At 62.4% G+C, this 23,462-nt stretch overlaps 1 protein-coding gene across 10 annotated transcripts in view; it reads left to right on the forward strand.

Moving 5' to 3' along the window:
- The window catches only part of TNS1 (tensin 1), an 87,482-nt gene that overhangs the window by 22,892 nt on the left and 41,128 nt on the right, over positions 1–23,462 (forward strand). For 7 of the 10 annotated variants that reach the window (XM_067299230.1, XM_067299221.1, XM_067299222.1 and 4 more), the window contains 14 exons: positions 7,479–7,517; positions 10,190–10,231; positions 13,607–13,656; positions 14,233–14,404; positions 14,783–14,833; positions 15,425–15,547; positions 16,022–16,086; positions 16,240–16,323; positions 16,463–16,575; positions 17,305–17,365; positions 19,004–19,079; positions 19,266–19,395; positions 20,035–20,100; positions 20,859–21,020. In XM_067299230.1, coding sequence (XP_067155331.1) covers positions 14,237–14,404; positions 14,783–14,833; positions 15,425–15,547; positions 16,022–16,086; positions 16,240–16,323; positions 16,463–16,575; positions 17,305–17,365; positions 19,004–19,079; positions 19,266–19,395; positions 20,035–20,100; positions 20,859–21,020 — 1,099 coding nt within the window. In that variant the 5' untranslated portion in view covers positions 7,479–7,517; positions 10,190–10,231; positions 13,607–13,656; positions 14,233–14,236. Of the gene's footprint in view, positions 1–7,478; positions 7,518–10,189; positions 10,232–12,267; positions 12,372–13,606; positions 13,657–14,232; positions 14,405–14,782; positions 14,834–15,424; positions 15,548–16,021; positions 16,087–16,239; positions 16,324–16,462; positions 16,576–17,304; positions 17,366–19,003; positions 19,080–19,265; positions 19,396–20,034; positions 20,101–20,858; positions 21,021–23,462 lie in introns of those variants that run through there. The other 3 variants (XM_067299224.1, XM_067299225.1, XM_067299226.1) reach the window with 2 other exon arrangements.

A 23,462-nucleotide genomic window follows, 5' to 3' on the forward strand; every position in this document is an offset into this window, starting at 1 on the left:
TTATTTGGGTTGAAACCCGGGCTATTTTGGTGCTGCTGGTTCAATCGAAACCAGTCGGAGCCGGAGGCCCTGCAGCTCCCCTGCGTGTCGCCTTCCTGGTTCGGTCCCTCCTGGCTGCGGTGGCTTGCTGGGCTCGTGGTGGGCCACCTCCCGGCAGCCCCTCATCCCAGGTGGTCAAACCATCCCGCTCATGACGTCCCGTGTCCCTGGCCGCGGACGGGGTCCCCGGGCGGGCTGTGCGCCGCCGTTGGGGCGCTGGTGGGGCCTGTCGCGGAGGAGCCCTGCGGGGCGGCGCGGCGCGGCCCTCCCTTGCCGTATCTCCTGTCCCATCTGCGGGGCCGAGCACGCCGGGCGGCCTCCCTCAGCCGCGCCGTGCTGGTTTGACCTGCTGCCGCGTTCCTGGTGGGGAAGGGCCCCGAGCAGGTCGCCGGAGGCGCGACGAGAGGGAGAGACGGGGGCGGCCGGCTCCCCGGCCCGCAGAGCGGCGCAGGCGTGGGAGAGCCGAGGGGGCAGCGAGCCCGGCGGGGCGGCGGGCTCAGCGGGGTGGCTGGGACCCCGGCCGGCGCCCGCAGCTATTGCACGAGGCAAATCACGCACCTTGGTGCTGCGGGCGGCCGCCGGGTTTCCCGACCCCGGGCCGCGGGTGCTGCGTGCAGGGGGCCGGCCCGCTCGGGGGCAGAGGTGGTCTGCAGGGCCGAGCCTGCCCGCGGGCGAGGGGTGGGCTCCAGGGGCAGGATGACTTTTGCTGGCGCTGCGGCCGCGGGAAGCGTCACGGAGGGGCACGAAGCGGCTGTGAGGTTATTTATGGGGCCAGCGCCTGGAGGCGTTTGTAGGAAAAGGCACTGGGCGGGTGAAGGAGGCTTGAATCATGGGCTGCTGAGGAGGGGGGAGATCCTGCAGGGGGCTGGGACCACATCAAGGGTTGGATTAGGAAGGAGGGGGGCCGCCCGCCGGGCGCGAGGCGCGGGGCACATCCCTCTGTGAGCTTAACCAGGCGCCCTGTGCGTCAGCGCGGCGGCGCGGAGCGGAGGCAGGGCTGCCGCAGACGCTTTGCAGGGCACGACGGCAGCTCAGTGGCTCCTTGCTCTGCCCTTCGCCTGCCGCGCTCGAAACGGCCGGCCAGGACCAGGGCCACCTCCTTGGTGCCACCGTCCTCGGCGAGAAGGACCCTGCTGCGGTGGCCGTCGCGGGATGCTCGGGGAAAGCCTGGTGCCAGTGCTGCTTCCCGGGGTGCCGGCGCGGGCAGGAGGCTGGGAGCCGAGGGGGTGGCGGGCAGGGGGCAGCGCGGTGGCCCCGACCCAGCTGCGGGGCAGGAAGGGGATGCTCGTGGAGCGAAAGCCTGGGAGCAGCAAGACCTCTGAGCTCCAGTGTCAGCCGGGCTCCTGACTCACCCCGTGCCGCGGGCCAAACCATTCCCTGGGCCTTCGGCACATCCTGCCCGGAGGAGCTGCTCTGCGGGACCCCGGCCGAGGGGGGAGACCCAAAAAAGCAGTGGAGCCCCTGAGCGCTCATGGCCGTGGGTGGCGGGAGAGAGGAGACGCGGCTCAGCTGGGCTGTGCTGCCTCCTTGCTGGGGGGCTCCCCCCTGCCTGCCCCCTTCCCCGGGGACCCCTTGTGCAACGGGGGCCAAGGGGCCCCACGCATCTGCCCCGGCCCTTGCACAGCGGGGTGTCTGCCGCTTGCCGCGAGCGGGCCGAGTGGAGCACTGTGCGAGGGGGGGACGAGCGGCGCGGCTGGAAACATGCCGTCCTCCCCCGAGGGACTTGTTGCATAAACAGGACATTAGCTGGGGCTGCGAGAAATGTGCGGCTCAAAGGCCGGGCACGGGGTGGGGGGGCAGCAGGCAGTGCATGGGGTGGGCAGGGGGGCCTGACCCTGGCAGGGGGAGCGTGTTGTCGGTGTGGGCAGGGTCAGTGGCCAGCGGAGCTGTCTTTGAGCTCAGGTCGGTCTGGGAGCTGTCAGCTGTTCGGACACGCTGTTGCTGCCTCTCTCCGAGCCACCTAGCCTTGTCTTCAGGGTTGGGGATCTCCTGGATCCCCAGCAGCAGTGTGTGGCTGGAAGGGGATGGGATGCTGGGCAAGGCTCGTCCACCAAGGTTGGAAGGAGTGCTGGAAGGGGGACAACCTTTCTCAACTTCCCCAGCTTGGTGGCCCCAACCTGGCTCTCCTAAAGCATCTTCTGCCCCTGGCTGCTGCAGGGTGCTGGAGCAGAGCTCATCCTCTCCCCCATGCCGTGGTGTGAGGGACTTCAGCGCAGCTCTGTCGCAGCGGCAGGGCTCGAGGGAAGAGCTCTGGGAGCCACCAAGAAGGTATCGTGGCCAGTGGTTGTCCCTGGGATCCCCTCTCGGCTGGAGTACGGTCTTGGGGTGAGCAGAAAGCAATGGGGGAGCCCAGGGAGGTGATGCACAGCCCAGCTGGGACGTGGGGTGAAGCTTGGGTGACCTTCCTGAGAGGGAAGAGGTCTCCCGTGGGGTGACATGGGACTGTGTGAAAGGGGGGTTCATGGGACTGTGGTCACGTGGGGTGGGCTCGGGGCAGGCTGAGCTGGCATCTTACCACGCAGCCTCTCTCAGTGCCACCCCAACATCATCCTGCTGGGCACCGAACGCGCCGCTGAGTCACCATCCTCTTTGGCAACTGCATTTTCCGCTCTGCAAGATGGTTTTGTCAAGGTCTTGCTTCCAGCCCCTCTTCTTCTCCCCCCACTTTCTGGGGGTCAGAAGTGCTGAAGGCAGTTAAGTGTCTTGCTCCCCTCATTTGGGGTCCAAATCCCTCCTAGGCTGGGGGGCCAGGAGGGCAATGCCTGTGTCCGAGCCCTCCAGCTTGCGATGGGGGGATACTGGAGGATGGGGCTGGGGTGGGTGGGGGAGGTTCCAGCCTTTCCGCCCCACGTGCTGTCCAGGGGGGGTCCCTTTTGGCAGGCACGTCTCCGGCTCCGACCACACCAGCTCGGCTCAATTGCCGGCGTCTCCGTGCCTCGCCGTGGGAAGCTGGGAAGGGCTGGCTCTCTGGAGGGGGTGAGGCGGCTCCGACCGCAGAGCGAAACATCTGGGGCCGCTCGAGCGCTGCAGTGCTGGGAACTGCTCGCCGCCTTGCCTTCCCCCGGCCGCCTCTCGGTGGGCGTTCGCTCCCCTGCCCTCCCTGCCGTGCCCACCCCGGCTGCCTCACGTAACACCCCTCCGTAACACCCGTCTGCGTGCGGGGAAAACAAGGAGGAAAAGCAAGGACACCCCCTTGGCCTGGCTCCCTCCTTGCATTTATGGATCGTGAGCCGGCGTCAGGGTTTTCCCCTGCCTCTGGGCCCCTGTGGTAGCCCGTGTCCAAGCGGGACGTGCTCTCACAGCTTTGCAGCTCCGGCTGTGGGGGCCCTCCTGTTGCTTTGGGCCCGGGAGACTGGGGATCTGGTTTTCGCATGACTTGAGCATGTTGGGATTCACACGAGGGCTCGCTGGCTCACACCGTTGGTCCTGGCGTTGCAAGGGTCAGCACCGGCCCGGATATCGGACGGCTCAGGAATGTTTATCAGAGCTCCTGGGGAAGGGAAAAACAAAAACCGCCACCCAAAGGAAGGGATATGCGTCAGAGATGGGCCTGTATAACCCACCGGCAGCCAGGCAGGCAGGGCTGCGGGCTGCGGGCCAGCCCTTGCCTTGCCCCGCGCGCGGCGGCTCGGCTGCCTCTCCCCCTGCCCCAGCCATAAGAAACCGCTCTCCTGCGTGAGCCCGCCGTGTGCTCGGTGCTGTACGGACCCGGCCTACTCCCGAATCGCGGGGCTCTTCCATGGAGGTTTGTCTCCCGGATGCGGAGCATATCTCTCCCCTGCCATCCCGTGGCTTTGCTCTCGGCACCTGGTGTCTCATCCTTGGGGCCCGCAGCTTGGCCGGGTGCTGCAGCGTGCTTGGAGCTGTACAAAGTCAGCTGAGCTTTGGAGAGCGCGGGCTAAACCTGCAGGGAATGCTTTGGCTGGAGCAGGACCAGGCGATGCCCCTGGGAAGGCGTCAGAGGGCTCTGGGGTGTTGTGACTTTGGTGTGGCTGGCCAGGTGTTTAAGCTTGGCAAAGGGATGGAAACCTCAAGGATATGAAGTTTCCACAGATGTTGTGACAGCTGATACCTGGATAGAAGAGACAGAGCCCATCAGCATCCCGCAAAGGGAGGGCTGTAGTGTGTGCCCAACCCTTTACAAGACATCAGAGAGTCCACACAGGCCCACAACCGCAGATACTAATTCACTTGGAAACTGGGCTGCGTCGGTTTTGCTGCTTGGCTTTCACCTTCAAGGAAAATCTGGGTTTAAAAGCAGCGGCTTGCAGGTTGCCACTTGTGAGAGATGGGGCTGTGGGGTGCAGAGCCCTCGAGACTGGGAGCAGCAGGTCAGTGCCAGGGCCGAGGAGGAAGGGGGCACCTGAAAATCAGGGAGCAAAAGGAAGGGGAGGCACCAGCTCCATTTAACGGGCACCTGGTGAAGGCCGGTTAAGGTGGAGCGGCGACGTGGGGGGCCTGGCGGGCGGGGGGGCTCTGGGGCCGTGGCTGGCGGGGGGCAGCAGGTCCGTGGCGATGCCGCTGCGCCTCGTTCCTCACATTCCTGGGCAGGGCTGCCGGGCGGAGGGGTTGCGGCGGTGGGAGCCAGCCGGCAGGAATGCAAACACCGGCGGGGGGAGAAGAAAGGCTGCTGTGTCTGCCGCGGCACGGCGAAGCCCAGGCAAGGGGCGCGCGTCCCCGCTGCTGTCCTGCCACTCTCCCAGCACGGGGTCCCTGGGGATGGAGGTGGCGGTGGTCCTGGGGTGCCTTCCCACTGCCTCCTCCCTGTTCGGGGCCAGCAGGAGCCAACTCAGTGCTCCCAGCATCCTCATCCTCCGTCAGGAGCGGGGTCTTGGGAGGTCAGCGATGCCAGGGGTCTCACCCAGCCCATGTGTGAGCCCATCCTGTGCATGCGTGGTACCCGCTGGCCCTGTGTCTCCTCGGAGCCTGGCGCTCGCCTCGCTCCCTGCCTGTCCCGGCAGAGGTGGGGAGGAGAGGGCTGGGGACTGCTGCGTGATTTGGGTGATTTGCTGCTGTTTGGGCACAGTGCCCTGGAGCCGCCCGGCCGGGCGATGCGCTCGCTGCGCCTTGCGAGAAGGGTCGTGTTGTGAAGTGCCTTTTCTGACCCAAAGCATTCCCCGCCGGCGAGTCAGGGCGATGCGGACCCACAGCCCGGCGGGCAGGTGAGGGCTGTGCGGCCGCGCTGCACCGCAGCCTGGGGAGCCCGACAGGGCTTTTGGGGTGTTTCAGTGCCTTTTTTCCCTTGGACGGACTCAAAACCTCTCCCCCAGAAGGTCCCCCTGCCATTTCCCAGCCAGGGCAGGGGGAGAGAGGAAGCATCTCCCCCCAGATAGGTTGTTGGGCTCCTTCTGCCAGGGTCTCCGCTCTGCGCCCCGGCACTCCCGTCCCAGCCTCCCTCCCTGCCAGAGCCTGGTTGGTGAAACGCCCACAGCACAACAACCGGCTGCGGTCGGCCCACACTTCCTGCCTGCCTGCCTGCCTGCCCACGGGCACCGAGCCTGCCTGGAGTTGGGCGCAGAGGGGCCTGAGGCCTGGAGGCAGCTGGGTTGGGGTCCGGCAGTGAGGAGCGGGGCGGGCAAGGAGATGGGGAGAGCCAGGCTCCCCCATGCCAAGCCAGGCTGAAGGCTCAGCCCCTTGCTTCCTCTTCCTCCCAGCAGGAGGGATGCGCCTGCATGCCGGGGTACAATCCCACCTGGGGGGCACTGTGTGGGTCAGGGTCTTCCCTCTTCTCTATGAATGCAGTGGCTAATTTTAGCCAAACTTGAGAGAGGGAAAAAAGCTTAAAACAGTGTTAAGTTCCCACAAGATTCATAAAATTGCCTTTCTGAGAAGAGAGAGAGACACAGCCTGTGCTAGTGTTTCCTGTGAATGGGAGGAGAGGTGTCTGGAGAGCACAACCCCATATTAGACATCAGAGAATCCACTAGAGTAGGAAACTACAGCCACAGGAACCCCAGCTTTGTTCTTCTCCAGCTGAAGGAACATCTCATGTGTAACATACAAACCCCCTGGTGCAGAAAGTGGGAGCTGGGCATGGGTCCCACCTTGCTGCAGGGCCTTCGTGTCCCAAGGGGGAGCCTGAGCAGCATGCCCTGTCACTGGTCCCTGGGCCCCAGGGCTTGGTGGCCCCTGGGGTTCGGGGAGCTTCTTTTATGGGGCCTTATTTGAGCATCCTCATGGTGGAGGTGCTCACCAGGTCCTGGGCCATGGTGCGGGGCCTGGCGGGGGCTGTGCGAGCGGCATGCGGAGGCGCGCGGGGTGCTGCACGGTCTTCGCTGGCCCCGGCCCGGCCCCGGTTGAGGCAGCTCGCCGCCGGAGAACATTCCAGGGAGGCTGGCGCAGGGCCAGCGCCGCGGGGCAGGGAAAGGGGCCTTTTATGGAAGCGTTTCTGCATTAGAATAAAATCATAATAATAATGCACAGGGGAAGGGAGCAGGAGGAGGAGGAGGAACCCCTGAACAAAACACAGAGGCGGGATGGGTATGGTCGGGTGGCCAGGGAGAGGACAGGCTTCGGGCACCGCAGTGCAGGGACCAGGATGCTCAGAGAGGGATGGGATGGGGTGAAACCTGCTTGTCCCCCGGCAGGGGAGGCTGCGTGGGGCACAGGAGGTCTCCATACCCCGCACCAAGGTGGGGGATCAGCCTCTGAGCAGCGTGTGGCAACTGAGCCCATTGGCACGAGGCATCGGGGCTTGGGACAGGGCAGGGGACGTCTTGCTGGGGTTTACTGCCCGTGGGGTCACACGGTGGGGGCTCGGAGGGGACGAGGTGTGCTGGATCACAGCCTCTGGTTGCCACCAGCTTCTCTGGGCCTCTGCTGGGCCATGGGGCTGTAGCGGCTGTTCCTGGTGCCCCTGAAAAACAAGGCAGTGCCTCTCCCGCCGTGGCACGCTGCTGGTTCGCGGCAGACTGAGGTGCACGCAAAACCCAAGGTTAATTGTCAGTAATTGCCACTGGTAATTAAGGTAACAATAGCCAAGCTGTTCAGCTGGCGTCTGCAGAAGAGCTCACGAGGCTGGGCAGGGTTTTGTTCCAGGTTTTGTTCCAGGAGCTTGGATTTGCTCTTGGCATCAGGCTGCCATGCCATGCCCTGGCATCAGGCTGCCGTGTGGTGCCATGCCAAGCCGTGTCCGTCTGCTCTATGCAGGGCTGAGGCTGACTGTGCCCGCTCGCTCCTGGCTCCCCAGCCAAGGGCACATGGCATTGCCGGAGCAGAGCGCGGCATGGCCCCGAGGCCTGCTCCCATCACGCGGGAGCCCAGCCTCCTCCTTGGGAAGCATGCCCAAGGTGGCACGAGTTGCCTGGTCCTCCTGCCGCTTCCTTCTGCTGGCCCAGGGCTTGCGCGGGGGGATGCTGCAGCCAGGCCCCTTCCCACGCTCTCTGCTCAGCGTCAAGGCCACAGAGACTAATTCTTGCCCTTTTTCTGCTTTCTTGCAGGCTGCAACCCCGTGCTCCCCCCCTGTCAACTATGAGCTGGTAAGTGAGCGCTGCTGGCCCTGCGTGCGTGCAGGCGTGCGCGTGTGCAGCCTCTGGGGCTGACGGACAGGGATAGACCCCGGCTCTGCACTGGCCTTGCGGCTGTCTCTGCCGGGGGGCTGCAGGGTGTGAGTCTGTGTGTGCCCCCAAACAGCAGCGCTGGGGTCCCGTTGGGGGCTTAACGTCATACCCCAATTTAGGCACTGTGCCCCCCCCATTATTTCTGGCCTGCAGGGCACCCCGTGTCTGAGCAGCGCGAGCAGGTCAGGGACTCCAAGAGCTGGGGCTTTCTAGGAAAATGGGCTTGCATGGTTCCTTTGGACAGGACGGGACCCTGTTGAGGCTCTGGTGTCCCCCGGAGCTGAGGGAGCTGATGGCCTCCCCTCCCTGAGCTGGAGCCGGGGCGGTTTCTTGCATGCCCGGAGATGGCTCTACCAGATGTGTCTTTGGCTCTGGGCGCCCAAGGCTGCACGTTAGCATCCCTTATTATTGTCGCCCCCTTGTTTTGTCCCTCCTGGGGATCTTTAACGAGTGGCCGGAAGCACACGGGGCTGGACGGAGGTCAGGGAGCCTCTGGGGTAACATGCAGCCCTTCCCACCCCATCCTCTCCGGATACAGGGAATGGCGAAAACAGCTGGGCATCCCTGGGGGAGGACGGTCATGGGGTGCTGGGGCGGTAGCTATGTTTCCCTGCCCTGAGCTGGGCTCTCCCCATGCTGATGTGGGGCGCAGCAGGGCTTTGGGGGTGGCAGGGCAGCGGGCTGGCCCCGAGGCGAGAGTGCGGGGGGCAGAGGTTGGGGAAGGGCGGCAGGGCAGTGCCCGGGGGCAGCGTCTCACTGCAGGGCACGGCGGTGCTACCCGGCTGCCCCGTGCCCAGCCTGGCTGTGCCAGCCGGGGCGAGCTGCGCGGGTGTGCAGCACTGCTGAGGCTGGTGTCGCCCGGGGCTGGCACGGCTGCTCTTTCCTTTTGCTCCAGGCGTGTGCCAAGGCCTCTGCGTGTTGGGGCAGGTGCAGGGGAGTGGAGGCTGTGGCAGATTTTGGCTCCTGGCTTGGCTGCCAGCAGCCTGGCAGTGCCAGGGGGTGGTGGCTGTGCCCCATGCAGGACCCAGTGCTGGGCACCCGATAGCCAGGCAGGGATCTCCCTTAAATGGAGTGGGTTTGCATGACTGCCTAGCCCTATTTTGGCTTTTTGCCCTTGAATGACTTCCGTGCAACCAGGACACTCCTGAAGGGTGCATGTGTGCACCCAGGGCCCTGCAGAGGCTTAGTGCGGCCCCGTGCAAGCTCACGAGAGCAGCGCGTGAGCACAAACATATGAAGGCACGGGAGCGCGCTGCCTGCCACCGGCGGCCCGCTGCGGTTATCTCCCCGGGTTTAATCTCTGCGCGCACCCCCTCCCTTGCCCGTGCCTGCCAGCCTTCGTGCTCGCCCCAGGGCACTTATCACCAGCAAAAACATGTTGGCTTCGAGCTGGGACCGTTACTGCGGCTTCGGGAGGAAATCGAAAGGGGTTCGCCCCATCCCGTGGGCTGGAAATGGCAGCCCCTGCCCCGCTCACCCGGCTCCTGGGACGGGAGCAGGAGGGCACAGACTGGTCTCGGGGACCCCCACCATCCTCCTGGTCCGAGGACTGAGACCCCCAGGAACTGCCCAGCTGGGTCCTCTTGCTGTGCCGCCCCCAAGCCTTCCAGCCATGGGGCATCCCCTGCCCCCTAAATTTGAGGACTGGCTGCTCTCCCCCACCCTGGGAGAATTATTCCTATCCCCAACCCCTTTTCAAAGCTGTCTGTCTCCACAGGAGACATTTCCCCACAGTTGCCCCTTTTTCAAGCCTCTCCCGCTCTCAGACCCTCTCTCTCCTCTTGCAGTGCCCGTTGGTGGCCGTGGGGTCGAGGCGAGAAGCCCCTGGGATGTTTGCAAGCCCCGAGGGAGCCGGGTTTATCTGCAGGAGCTGTGTCTGGCAGCGGCCCGCGGCCCCGCTGGGTGTGGGGCTGTGCAGGACTCGCTCTGTTGTTTACTAAGACGCTTCGTGTGGCCTGCAAAGCCCAGCACCCGGCGAGGGGGCACGGCCACGGCCAGGGGGCTGGTTTTCTTGTTGCAAATCACCGCAGTGCCCTGGAGCCCTGCTGCAGCTGGAAGGTCATGGAAGAGGGACCTAGGAAGCACTAAACATTGAGGGTTTGGGAGCCCCCAGCTGCTTTTTGGGGTCTGGGAGGGGGGCATGGCTATGGGGTCTGGCGATGGAGGATCCAGAAGGGATTGTAGAGGTGCCGGGAACGCCGGGTGCCCGTAGCCGAGCGAGTGCAGGGCTCAGCCGAGCGCTGTCCATCTGCTCCAGCGTGACAACGGTCCCGTGCTGAGAGGCCAGATGGCAGCGCCTTTGGTACCCGAGCGGGGCTCCAAGTCACCCCGGCTCTGCACTTGGGTTTCGAGGGATTCCCAACCTTTAGGAAGAACGGACACGTCCTTCCCACAGGGACCTGGGCAGGGAAGGAAATGGGACCATGGAGCATTTCCTAGGAAGGGCCAGAAATAGCCAGGGGGAACTTTTGAACCCAGCCTTCACTCTCTTTGTTTGTGTGCGTGTCTCTCAATCTCTCTCTCTCTCTCTCTCTCCCTCTTTTTCTCTCCTTTTTCTCGCCTTCTCCTTCCTCTCGCCTGTCTGCCCACAGCCGTCCCAGGGGGAGAGCATCACGAAGCAGGTAGACACCCTGGTAAGTGTTACGCCACTGGGCCTTTGCCGGAAAGCTTTGGAGGCTGGTCTCAACCTCGAGACGTTACCAGGAGTGATTTGTGCCTATTTCATTGCCACTAGCCCCCAAGGGACACCTGCAGCCTAAATCCCTCAGTCTGCCTCTGTGGAGACCCTTGTGGCTCCCCGACCCTGCTGAGACCCCCCAGACCCTCTGCCCTCCCAGCAAATGACCCTGGTTGTGAGAGGTTGAGAGGATTGCCCAGGGTCGCTGAAAGAGGCAGTGTTGGAGCTGAATGGGGGATCTGGAGGAGGCTGGGGCTTCTGCTGCAAAGCCGGCTTTCCTGTCCAAGAACTGGGGAGATGTTATTTAATCTGAGGACATGAAGTTGCTAAGACAGTGTAGACAAATGCCCTGCCAAAGTCAATGCAGACAGCTTCACCCTGCCCCGCAGCCGGCTTGCCGTGCCTCCATGCACACCGGAGTTGGGACCGGAGGGATGGAGCAGATCCCCAGCCAGGATGTAGGGAGAGTGGTTCCTGTGAGGAAGAGGAGCTGAGAGCCTTCCTTGCCTAGGGACCAGCTTCACTCCATCCCTTTGGCAGTCCAGGCATGTTTCCGGCCCTCTCCAAGCTGAAGGAAGAGCACCCAGAACTGGAAAAACCCAGTGGGGTGTCAGGGACCCCCTTTGCTGCCTTTGCTCTCTTTTGGGGATGTTTCTGACATTTCTCCATCCTTTCTTGTGGCTAAGATTGCCCTTTCTGGAAGGTGGAGCCAGAAGGGATCTGTGGTTTTTGGATGGTACCTAGAGCATGGGGACATGTTGAGCCAGCCTGGGGTGGGACACCAATGGCTGATGGTGCTGGAGGAATCTTTACCCCAAAGTCACTGGCACTGATCAAAACTGGGCCTGGGACCAGTCTGCTCCAATCTTCCCTGTGCCAGACCAGACTGGGGATATACTGGTTTGAGTGGGACCATGTGTCTCGGTGCCTGCTCCAGAGGGGATCTTTACAGGGTCTCTTTAGCCCGGCCGCCGGCAGGAGTGTTTAATAACACGAGTGCTTATTCCTATCAGCTGATCGCTGGCTGACTCTTCCTCGTGCAGGGGCTGGCTGGCGGGGACGGGAGCGCCGCTGTGGTTAGAGCGGGGAGGGAGCAGGGCCGGCCCATGCGCCCACATGGCTGAGCCCGGGGGCTCGTGCCAGGGTGGGTGACAGGCTGTCGGAGGGGTCTGGCTGTGTGAGCGCGCTGCTCCGGGCTGGGAGGGCGCCGGGAGCAGAGCCACCATGCCCTGGAAGTGGATTAGCAAGGGTCTCACCATGGCCAAGGTAGGGCAAGCGTGGGGAAGTGGGCCCCGTTCGCATGTGTGGGGTTGGCTCGTGGTGGCACGGGGGGCAGGTGGGGTGGAGAGGGGCTCTTGTGTCCCAGCCTTGCTCGCTCTCCTGTGCCTCAGTTTCCCCAGCTGGGAGAGGGGAGCATTCCCAGTTTCCCCTTGTCGTCTCTGTCACGTAAGGCTGTGTCTTAGGACCCTGCTCCAGCCGCGTGGGGCAAAGGGGGCTTGTGGGGCTCCACTGGCTGGACGGGTGTGTGTTGGCGACCCCAGATGTCTCCTGCTGCGAGGGCTTAGGGCAGAGCACAGCCTGCGGCAGGGAGCCTCTCCTGGCCACCGGTGACGCAGGGACTAGCCCACTTTTGGGTTCAAGGTTCCTCTGTTGTCTCCCCACTCCAAGTAGCCCGATTCTGCCTGAGGAGGTTTTACCCTCCCTTTTTGCTGTTTTTTAACTCTTTTTTTGCCCCCCACCTGGCTGGGGTGAGCAGGGGATTTGGGGCACCATGGGGAGCCCTTGTGAGGGGGGATTATTGCTGGCATCTGACCCCCCCCCAGCACTCGGACGGGGACGCTGTCTCCTGGCATGGCTTTCACTTGGGCAGGGAGAACGTCAGCCCTCCCAGGCCGACAGGATCCTGACGGGATCAGCTCCCCCAGCCCTGCAGGCTGCCGAGCTCTGCTCCGCCGGGCGGCCTGACCTTGAAAGGGGAACGCGAGGCTGATGGAAAGCAGGAGCCGCTGCAGGGGGTGACGCTGGCTGCACACAGGAAAATCAGCCCCGGGCTGAGGCTCCGACACGGAGCCAGGGACCGTGCCAGATGAGAGACGGTGGGTGAAGGATGCTGTGGAAATCTCTCCCGCCTTGTCCCGTTGCCTCCCACGCTCCCGTGTGCTGGTTGCGTGACTCCGCTGCCACGCTGTGCCCTGAAGCAGCTGCATTGCAGCCCTGCTGGTGGTGGCAGCAAGTCCTGCAGCTCCAGGGTTGCTCTGCTGATGGAAGAGGCACCCATGGAAGCTGGTTGAGAGGCACATATCTGATTTAACTGGGTTTGGATCCCTCTGGGGGATTGGGATGTGCTGCCTGTGCAAGACGAGCCTTTAAATGACTCCTGCTTGTTAGCTGGAGATACTAAAACTAATGAGGTGTGAGTGTGTTTTTCCTTAGCGGTTTTTTTTGGAAACCCTGCTTTGTTTTTCGGCTGGGGTCACAAAGTCACCGAACAAACCGGCTGCAGATGAAATTCTTGAGGCCGGAGAACATGCATAAATAGAAGTTTCCTGCTCTGAGAGCTCAAACATTTCCTCCCGGCGTTGGGCTCCGCAGAGCCCCGGCCAAAGCAAACCATCGTGCCTCGCTGGCTCCTCACCGCTGCGCAGGCAGCGAGCGTTTCCTGCCAGGCCGTAAACCTGCCTCTTCTGCTGGTGCCAGGCAGGTACAAAGCTGCTCTATCAGGCCAGGTGTGCACGCACAACGGCTGGCTGAGACCAGAGGAATTTGAGACATGCTTGAGACTGTCTCCCTGCCAGCCGTGCCCTCCTCAAAGGCCCTCCATGACTGTGTCTGTCCCAAAGTGCCGGCTCAGCTGGGCTGGGCTGTGTGAGCTGGGTTTGGTCCCTGTGGTTGTAGGGGAAGAGCAGCACCGTTGGTCTTTGGTGCCGCCAGGATGCTCGGCAGGGTCACGATGTGTTTTCGAGACAGCAACGCTTTGGGGGCGTTGCGGTGTGTAGCAGTGTGTTGGGAAGGAGATGCTCCAGCAGCGTCGTGACACCTGGCTCTGCCAGGACCGTTGTGACGTTAGGTGCTATCGTGACATTTGGCATCTCGTGCCACCTGCATGGGGACAGCGTTGTGCCGTTCGCATGGCTGGTGAGGGGCTGGGAAGGAAAGCGGAAGGGTGCCTTTCTGATGTGATCAGGCCACGGCACCGTGGGGTGCTGTGGGGGCTCCTGGAGCGGTGGCACGTGGGTTTTGGGACTGAGGTAGGGTTGGTGCAACAGGTGACAGTGCTGGCCGCTGGCTGGGTCCCGTGGCAGTGACTCGTTTTTCCTCTCTCATCCTTTAGGATGCCACCAAATCCCCCAGGAGCGGGCAGTCACGCCGCAAAACATCCAGGTAAACCTCAGCGCCTGCCCCCGTCCGGGGCCACAACGGCTGCCAGGGATGGCGGCTCCCCGTGGGCCCTCCGGAGAGGGCTCTCCTGCCGCGGGGGACCCAGCGAACTGCGTGGGGATGGGAGCGCATGGCAGGGACAGTGTTACCTGCTGGCTGGAGCTCAGAGTAGGGGTGCTGCACACGGGGTGGCTTGTGCCCAGCTCTGCTGCAGGTAGGAGGCTTCTGTGCCTCAGTTTCCCCCTCTGGTGACAAACTCTGCCCTGCCTGGCCCCACCTGATATTTCCCTTCTCCAGATGGGCCAGGTGGGCTGCCAACACACTGTCCCCAAGCCGGGGTCCCCACAGCTGCACCCCAACAGGGCTGTCTCGAGGCAGGGTTGTTCTCCGAGGCCAGGACAAAGCCGTTTGCAGCCTGCCCTTGGAACAGGAAAGATTGCGGGCAGCCATGCCCTGCCACTGCATCCCCACAGGTCCCAGCCCATGTCACTTAACCCAAAGAGCTGTGCAGGATTGGGAGGGTCACTCGTGTCCCCTCCTCCACGCCGCGTCCTGATCATGGCCCCCTCTCTTGCTCAGGAGCATGAGCGTGACTGCAGCCATGGAGAGCAGCTGCGAGCTGGACCTGGTGTACATCACGGAGCGGATCATCGCCGTCTCCTACCCCAGCGTGGCCGAGGAGCACAACTTCCGCAGCAACCTCCGGGAGGTGGCCCACATGCTGAGATCCAAGCATGGGGACAGCTACGTGGTGAGGGGCACAGCTGGCTCTGGCAAGGCTGGGGAGGTGGCTGGGGTGCTCTGGCCCAGGGACAGGGTGCTACAGGGGCTGGGATCCTGCATCCTCACCTTCTGCTGGTCTCAACTCCAGTGCTCGGAGCCGGAGACGGGGGTCTTTGCACTGGCACAAATGCATTTTTCTTCCTTGAAGTTTTCTAGTCTGTTTTGGACTCTGTGGGAATTTGGGGCTGTTGTGGTGCCCTGTGGCAAGGCATTCCCCGTGTTAACATGTCCCAGGAAGCCTCTCATGGGGGGTTTGGGGAGGCTTCGGGGTGAGGAAGAGGTGGAAGAGTGACAACGGCAGGTGGAGGAAGGTGTCCCCTGACACTGGTTTTTCTCTTCCCAACAGCTTTTCAATCTTTCCGAGCGGAGACATGACATCAACAAACTTCACCCCAAGGTGAGTTGCACCTGTGGAGAGCAGGGGGTGCTGGGAGGGGGTTTGGAGGACTCAGGGCAGGGGAGGGAGAGATGACTCTAGGCTCTGCTCCCTGTTGCAAGCTGTTCAGGGGAGGAACATCCACCCTATCTACTCTGCTGGCGTAGGGGCAGGGGGGTGACAGCCTGGAGGAAAGCACGGGACTTCCTGATCAGTTTGCCAGGTCTCAGCCCAACACCCACTGGCCCAAACCCAGCTGTTGTGGCCTCCTAGTGAATTCCCCTTGATTCCCCCTAAAGTGTCATCCCCATCCAGGTGAATGTGGGGGAGCCTGGGGCAGCCAAGCTGTGAGTGACCCACAGGGGGCTGAGATCTGGGGCCCCCTGACATATTCCCCCCTCCCCCCCCAGGGCTGTGATCTGGGCAGTGGGGTGCATGTCCAAAAGAGAGCCTTGGAGGGGCATTTCAGGGCAATGTGGTGGCATTTCCCCGCTTTGCTCACCCTGGATGCATGCTCTAGGCTTTGCACACCAACAGGCAGGGGAGCTGTAGAGGGGGCAGAATGAGGCATGGATATGACCCCCCGCCTCTGTTACCCCTCTTTCTGTACAGGTGCTGGATTTCGGGTGGCCTGACCTGCACACCCCTGCGCTGGAGAAGATCTGCAGCATTTGCAAAGCCATGGACACATGGCTCAACGCAGCGCCTCACAACGTGGTGGTGCTGCACAACAAGGTGGGCTGGGCCCTGTCCCAGAGGTGCATGATGATGGAGATCCGGGGACGTGCAGGGCCTGGGGGGCCACGGGGACGAGGCTGAGCAGCCGCAGGGGTTGGCAGGTGCAGGGGATGTGCTTGGTTTGGGGGGTGCGTGGGGGTTGGTGTGCGTGTATGTAGGGGTCGGGGTTGGGGTACATGTGGCTCAGAGTGTCCATGGGGTTGCTGGGTGCATTAGTGTGTGTTTGATGTATATGGAAGGGGTTGGTGTGACGTATGCAGGGGGGGTCAGCATGTGTGCAGTGTTTGTATATAAGGGTTGGTGTGTGTATAGGTAGAGGTTGGCATGTGCATGGTGTGTGCACGTAGGAGTTGGCGTGTGCGCAGTGTGTATGAGGAGGCTGGTGTGTGCGCGCCCATGTGCAGGGCAGCCGTGCCCGGGTGCTCACATGTGTTGCCACCCCCGTGACGCCCCTTCGTTGTGTGCCCGCAGGGGAACCGCGGCCGGCTGGGGGTTGTCGTGGCTGCCTACATGCACTACAGCAACATCTCGGCCAGGTGAGACGGACCGCCGGGGCTGCATCTCTCCCTGCAGCCCACCGCCGTGCTTCAGCCCTCTCCCAGTCTCCTGCAGCCCCTGCTGGTGCTGCGTCGAGGCAGTGCTGGGTGCCGAGGGCTTCCTTCCCCTCACGTGCTCTTTCGTTCCTGCAGTGCGGACCAGGCTCTGGACAGGTTTGCCATGAAGCGCTTCTACGAGGACAAGGTGGTGCCAGTGGGACAGCCCTCACAGAAGAGGTGGGTCGTGGTATGCGTCGCAACCTGGGTTTTGCCCCCTTGGCCAAGGTGTAAGGGGGGTTCTGCAGGGCAGTTGGGTGCAAGCTGATGGGGCTGCTCCACTGTGGGTCCTGCCCTGATCTGCCTGTCCCTGCTCTAGGTACATCCATTACTTCAGTGGCCTCCTGTCTGGCACTATCAAGATGAACAACAAACCTCTCTTCCTCCACCACGTCATCATGCACGGCATCCCCAACTTTGAATCGAAAGGCGGTAGGTGCCTCCAAGCCTTCCCTCCAGCCTGGCTCCCGTGACCTAACCACTGCCCCATGCTGCTGGACTGCTTGATTGCTGAGAGGGATTTTTCTTCCCCATAATTTCATGGGCAACTTGAATTCTTTCCTCCCTTTCCACCTCTGGGACTGATTACTCCTAGTAGCAGGGCATGAGCCTTTTCCCACAGAAGTGCACTCCCCTCGGGGCACTCCTCCTGTGCTGGGGCTCTCAACGCTGGGCAGCAGTCAGAGCTGCAGGGCAAGGAGGCTTTTCTGATGGCTTTTTGGAGGACGGGACCAGGCTGGGGTTTGGCCTGAGGATGCAGTGCCCTGCCTGGTGCCACTTCCCACCAGGGCATCGAGAAAGGGTCCCTAGCTCAGGGACCAAGCAGGCTCTATCCTACCTCCATTACCAGTCCAGCCTTTGGCACAGGTCCTACAGGACCCAGCTGGGCTGTAGGAGGTCCTGTCTTCCCCCTTTCCCCCTGACTCCCAGCCCTGTCCGGCCTGGGAGCATCCCTTTCGGCCCATCTCGCCTCCCCGTTGCTGTTCCAGATGTTGCCCGCAGCTGGCTCCCTTGCAGATGCTTCCTGGCTGAGGCAAGGAGCGGCTGTTTGCCTTGGCTCCCGCGCTGTTTGGATTTCTACCCCGTGACTAATCCCTGCCCTGGCCCCTCCGCCCTGCCGGCTAACAAGGCGCCTTCTCTCCCTTCATTGATGTCTTCCAGGTTGTCGGCCCTTCCTGAAAATCTACCAGGCCATGCAACCCGTCTACACCTCGGGGATCTAGTAACTATCTCATCTCTCTCCTCTCCGCATGGGGTCCTGGGGTGCTACCCTCGTTGCCTAGCTCACGAGGGCTTTTGCGAGGGGGCAGATGGAGAGATTCAAGGCCAAGTCCCTGGTGGTCCCACTGCCCCGTGCTCAGTCCATTTGTTGTGCCAGGGCTGGTGGGAACTGAAATGGAGGCTTTCCCTTCCTTGGAGGCAATGACTGGCCGTGCTGGGCTATACTGGGCTGGACTGGGCCCTCCTGCTGGGAGGGCTGTAATGACTCTGTGTATCGGCAGAGGGAGCCTGGGGCTGGCTGTCCCAGGCAGGGAGCAGGGGATAGGGGACACCTCTCCCTCCCTTGGGGTTGGAGGCGTTTCATTTCTCTCTGGCCGAAGAGCTGCTCCTACTGCCAGAAGAGCTTTGATCAGTGCTTAAAACCCTCGTCTCCCTGCCCCATCACGGTCACAAGCACTCTCCCGAGACATGCTCTCCCAGGACTGTTTCTCCCTCCCCAGGGTACCCCCATATACCCTATAGGACTAAAACCTGCCTGCCCCCCGAGCCTGTGTCCCCATCCTTGCAGTTACAGAGTAGATTGGGGAAAAGGGATTGTGAAGAGCATCTTACCCAGAGCCCCTCTAAATTGTCTTTTTTTCCTCAAAAAAGGGTCCTCGCTGCCATTTAACTTCCCCACAGTTTACCCTGACACCATTCTCCAACGTGAGCACCCTGAGCCGGGTTTGCACCCACACTGGGGTCTCCCTCACCCTGCCAGGACTGGGGCCCCGGGAGCGAGTGCTGTCAAAGGCAAAGCAGGAGCTGATTTCTCCAGACACAGTGTGGGGCTGTGTCCCAGCCTGGGTCCCCCCAGCTCCTGGCCCCACGTCCAGTCTGTGGCTGAGCCCTCTTGGGAGGGAGCAAAGCCCCTTATCTTTGGGGTATTCCCGTCTCACCCCCCTGAACCAGGAACTCCCTTCCCGGCCGGCTGGGCGTCCCCGTTAGCTGAGATTTACTGCCATCCCGGCCTCGCCTTCCAGCTTTTAATAGGCTGTTTATGGGATGCTGGTAATAAACTCCAGGTTTATCTTGCCTGTGAAATCCAGCTCCCTTCTTCCCTCGTCCCCCGTGCTTGTCCCCGATTGCCAGACTCTGACGCCACCGCTCACAGGCAACTCCCCAGCACGCCGGGGAGAGGAGTGCTTTTGGCTGGGAAACTGAGGCAGAAAAGAGACCTTCCCCTAAGACCTCTCCCTCCCTGTCCCCTGTCCCGCTTGACACATGGGAGCAGGGTGGATGGCATGATAACCTAGCCATGTCGCTCAGGCCCCGATCAAACCCTCTGACCCAGGATTTTGGCACCCTTATCAAGCTGTCTCTGTGCCTCAGTTTCTCTCTCCTGTCTGCTTCCCCCCTGAGATTGAGGTGCCCCTTGGAGTGGGGGGCAGGACCCTCCTCTATCACAAGGAAAGCCAACTCCATGCTCTGAGCCTTTCCTGAGGGCTTTTCCCAGCTAATTTTGGGTGGAAGGGGCTGGTGGAGGCAGTGATAGGTGCTGCGGGGGGAGCTTTCCTGTCTCTGGCCGTGGCTGCTCCCTGCTGCCCGGTGCCAGGTCTCTGTACCATGGCTCATGTCCTCCTGCCATCCCTCTCCACAGCAATGTGCAAGGGGACAGCCAGACGGGCATCTGCATCACCATTGAGCCCGGCCTGCTCCTCAAGGGTGATATCTTGGTAAGGAACCTTGTCCCCAGCCCAGCTTCCCATTCAGGGAGCCCTGGGCAGCTAGGGGACCAGGGGACCTCAGGCCTCGGAGCATCCTGGCTCCGCTTGGGGGTCCCGGGGCTCCCCCCCTGCCCAGCTCCGGGGGCTCGTAGGGGCTAGCAAGTCTTCATGTCCTGTCTGCTCTCCTTTCCACAGCTGAAATGCTACCACAAGAAGTTTCGCAGTCCGACCCGTGATGTGATTTTCCGCGTGCAATTCCACACGTGTGCCGTGCATGACCTCGACATCGTCTTTGGCAAGGAGGATCTGGACGAAGCATTTAGAGGTGACCATGCCTGTCTCTGCAGCATCTTCCTCCTGTGAACTCCCTTCTCCCAGTTTTGTGCTTTTACTGCAGCTCTGACGCTGCTCCCGCTGCTGGGACATCTGGGCACCCATGGATGGGGAGTGCAACCCCAACTCTTGTCCAGTGCAGCTCACAGGCCCGGGAAAGACCATCTCTGCTAGGCAGGCTGGCCCTGAGACCAGCTTTTCCCTCTGCTGCTCATGCACCAGGGTCAGAGAGGGCTTTGGTGATGGGCAGGTGTTACATCTTTGCACTGGCATGGTAGAGATGAACAAGGACATGCTCCTGCTCCACAGGGTGTGGTATCACTCGGGGACAGGTGATGGCATTGTCCCCTTCATTGCCCAGATCCGGTACCGATAAGAAAGGGTTGCCTTGTCGTTGTTTCTGAGCTGAGATGCTCCATGCTGGTACTGCCGGGCTCTGTATCCTGCCCAGCTCTTGGCTGTGGAGGGCTGGGGCACTGCCCCATGCTGTGGGGGCACATGCCCCGTGCTCCCCATTCTTGAGCTGGTTGTGGCAGGTGCCCAGTGCTCTGGATGTGTTTGGGGTGGTCATGCGGATGCTGTCAAAAGGACAGATAGAGACAGTCCCCTTGCTCTGCTCTTTCCCTCCCAGATGACCGCTTCCCTGAGTATGGGAAGGTGGAGTTTGTGTTCTCCTATGGCCCCGAGAAGATCCAAGGTATGGCTGGCTCCCCTTGTGCTGCCATGGGGGGTGGGTAGGCTGGATGCTGGCCCCCTTCTCCTTCTTCCCCGCACCTCCACCACCCTTCCCACCACCCCACCACCCTGCTCCCCCATCTCCAGGCCGTGCTGCTCCTCTTTCCTTCCCCTGTCCTGTTTGCAGTCCCCTAATCACAGTGGGGGGGAGGTCCTTGGTGCCAGGCAAGTGGGAGTGCCCGGGGTGCACTGGAGCCCTGGATCACCTCCTTGGGGAAGCTGCACTCTGGGGCACTGGATGGCTTGGGAGAGAGGGAGGGGGCACCTGGGAACAGAGAACCCCCCAAAACAAGTCCAGCACTAGGCATGCTTGCTGTGGGTCTCTCTCTCTGTCCCCAGGCAATCCCCAAACCCCAGCCAGCCCTGTACACCTTGTCTTTGGTGTCCTGATGCACTTTCCCCCATCCTGTCCCTTGGCCTCCCCGTTCCTTTCACTGCCCTGGATGCTCTCCTGCCCTCTCTGCCTGGCTGTGGCCCCCTTTCCTTTGTCTGTCCATCAGGGAATCCCTTTCACTACCTGCCCCGTCCGGTCCCATGAAGCAACCCCTGCCGTCTCAGGGTACCAAATCCTGCAGAAGGGCCAATACACGACTCTCCTCCTGCCTTAGCCTATGAAGCTGCCCCTCTTTCCCTTGCCTGCATGTCCTCTCCACCTCTTCTCCCCATCCTGTCTGCACCAGCTCTGCATTCACCCTGACTGATCATCCCTCATCTTCCCAGGCATGGAGCACCTGGAGAACGGTCCCAGTGTCTCTGTGGACTACAACACGTCTGACCCACTCATCCGGTGGGATTCGTATGAGAACTTCAACATCCAGCGCGAGGACAGTGTGGAGGGCTCCTGGGCTGAGCCGCCCCTGGCTGGCAAACACCTGGAGAAAGGTTAGGGCTGTGGGCAGTTCGTGGGGGTAATCCACAGGTTCCCATCCTGCTCCTGGAGAGATGAATATGGCAAAAGGGTCCCTGTGGAAATCCACCCTCCTTTTCCAGGAGAAGGAGAAACTGGCAGGCAGCTAAGCTGGGGGGACTTGACCACTGCTTGGGGGGAATGTGGCCAAGAGACCTACGCTACTAATTGGGGACAGGCAGGTGAGCAAAAAAGCTGCCCCCCAAGCCTGCAGGGACCCCCATCATGGGACATTGAGCCCCGAGGGCAGGTTCATGGGGCGAGGCAGGATGCGGTGCCTGGGGTCGTCACCAGCCCAGGTCTGGCCAGGTTCCTGCAGTGCCCCCATCTCTCATAGCCAGGTTTCTCACATGAGCAGGGTTGCATGGGGATGCTGGCACCTAGGTAAACCCGCATGTTCCCCCGAGATTCCTCCAGTGCCCATAGGCCAGCTGAGTGATCCAATCTGGCCACATCTCCCTCAGGCCACAGCATAGATGGAGTGAAGGGGAACTGGAGATCTCTAAATAATTGGGCCAGAGGGAATAACGAACCTCGATGGAGATGCTCTGAGACAGTGCCAAGGAGAGGTGCTGAGCTCTGGTGGGAAGCTCTTACTGACTTCTCTCCCCCCGCAGTGGCTGGGAGCTCAGGCTCTTCCCTCGGCGCTCTTGCTCTCACAGTCCTGTTTGCGCAGAGCAGGATCTAGCCCTGGTTTACATGCCGCTTGCTCCCAGAGCTCTGGGAAACCACATCAAGATTCCAGCCCCACTAAAAACCTCTTTTGGGAGCCAGGAGCTGGCCCACAGAATGGCCAACCGGGGCCATTATGTCTCCCAACTCCTTTCTTGTGGTGCCAGTGTGGCAAAGTCGTGGGACATAGCCGTGCCTCAGTTTCCCCTTGGGATAAGGATACCTCGCTAGCACCGGAGGGCCTGCACTGTCGCTCGGAGCCTGGGAAACTCTTGAGCACCCGCTTGGATGGCGCGAGTCGATCGCCTTCGCCTGCTTGCCAGGAACAGAGCGTACTTTCCTGTCGAGGCGTGGTGGGCCCGTGTCCCGGCTGGGAAACCACCTGTGGCTGAACAGATGCCTGAACTTTCCTGGCCGGGTCCTTGCAGCTGGTCCGGCCAGGCGTCACCGGAGCGGTGGCGCGAAGCAGGGACAGCTGCGATCCCTGGTGTGCCTGAAGGTCACCGGTCACCGCTGTGCCGCGGCGGAGCTGCGCGCGGCCGGGTTCGTTGCGGAGGGCAGGGGGGCCTCCGGGTGCCCAGGGCAGGCGAGGGAGTCCCCCGCCCCTGGGCAGAGTGCGGGGCCGGCCCTGGTGCGGCTGCGCGGAGCTGGCACGGGGCGCCCTGCCTTGGCGCAGGGTGGTAAACAGAGAACTCGTGACGCGCGGGCTCAGCTATGCGGCGGGCGCCTCGGGTACCCTGGGTGACCTCATTCCTGCTGCGCGGAGCCGGGTGTCAGCACGGCCTCTCCTGGGGAACAGCGGTGGGCAGCGCCAGTGTTTACATGCAAGTGGGCTCCCTCCTGGTTGCGCGCCAAGCTGTGGAGAGGTTTGGCCTGGACGTGGCCGGAGCAAACAGCTCCTGCACGGAGCTGCAGGTCCAGCCGCTAGGGAAGGGGATGCGTCCGCCCATGAGTACAGACCCGTGTCTGGGGGCTCCAACTCTGTCCCGAGCTAATGGAACTGGCTGGCAGCCCCTTTCTGCCTGCAGAGAACTGCATGCCTCGACGCACATGTGTTTCACCTTGCTCTGCCTCCAGCCCTGGCCCTCAGCGCTGGGAGCATGGTGGCTCTGTCCCGATCGGCCCCTCTCAGTGCCACTTTGGCTAGGGCGAGAGCATTTCCATCCGAATGTGGGTGTCCGAGGGGAACGGGGACCCCCAGAGCCAGGGTCCCCGGGACACCGGGGAGCAGAGCAGTGTTCCCAGCCCTGCGCTGGGGCTTCGTCTCGGGGCCGTGGGAGGCTGCAGGTCTCCCCACCATCCCCTGGCTGCTGGGTCTGCTGGGTCTGCTGGGTTTTGCCTCCCTCAGTTGAGGGCAGGGGCTCGTTTGCCTCCAGCCCCAGTTCCCCGGGTGCCTGGGCTGGGGACATCCCCTCCATGCGCGTGGCCCGTCTATAGGGGACCTTCCCCACGGCTTCCCCCATGCCGTTCGGAGGGCACCTGGAGCTGCGGTGGGGAGAGTGGCCGCGGGCTCGCAGGGAGGGGGCTGGCCTCAAGCTCTCTGCTTCCTTCTTCTCCATTGGGACTTTCCCTCTTTTCCAGCTCTGTTTCCTTCCTCCCTTGCTCTCCCCCGGCCTTTTGCTCCAGCAACCCGTGGAGAGCAGGCAGGCGAGGGCCGTGGGGCACCAAAGCATGTGCGTGAAGGGGCCGGGCTCGGGCCCGGTGTCTGGGGAGGCGGAAAAGGAGGCTGTACGAGGGGGTCCTTG

The sequence above is a fragment of the Apteryx mantelli genome, chromosome 6 (assembly GCF_036417845.1).
Source record: "Apteryx mantelli isolate bAptMan1 chromosome 6, bAptMan1.hap1, whole genome shotgun sequence".
In the NCBI taxonomy this organism is placed as follows: Eukaryota; Metazoa; Chordata; class Aves; order Apterygiformes; family Apterygidae; genus Apteryx; species Apteryx mantelli.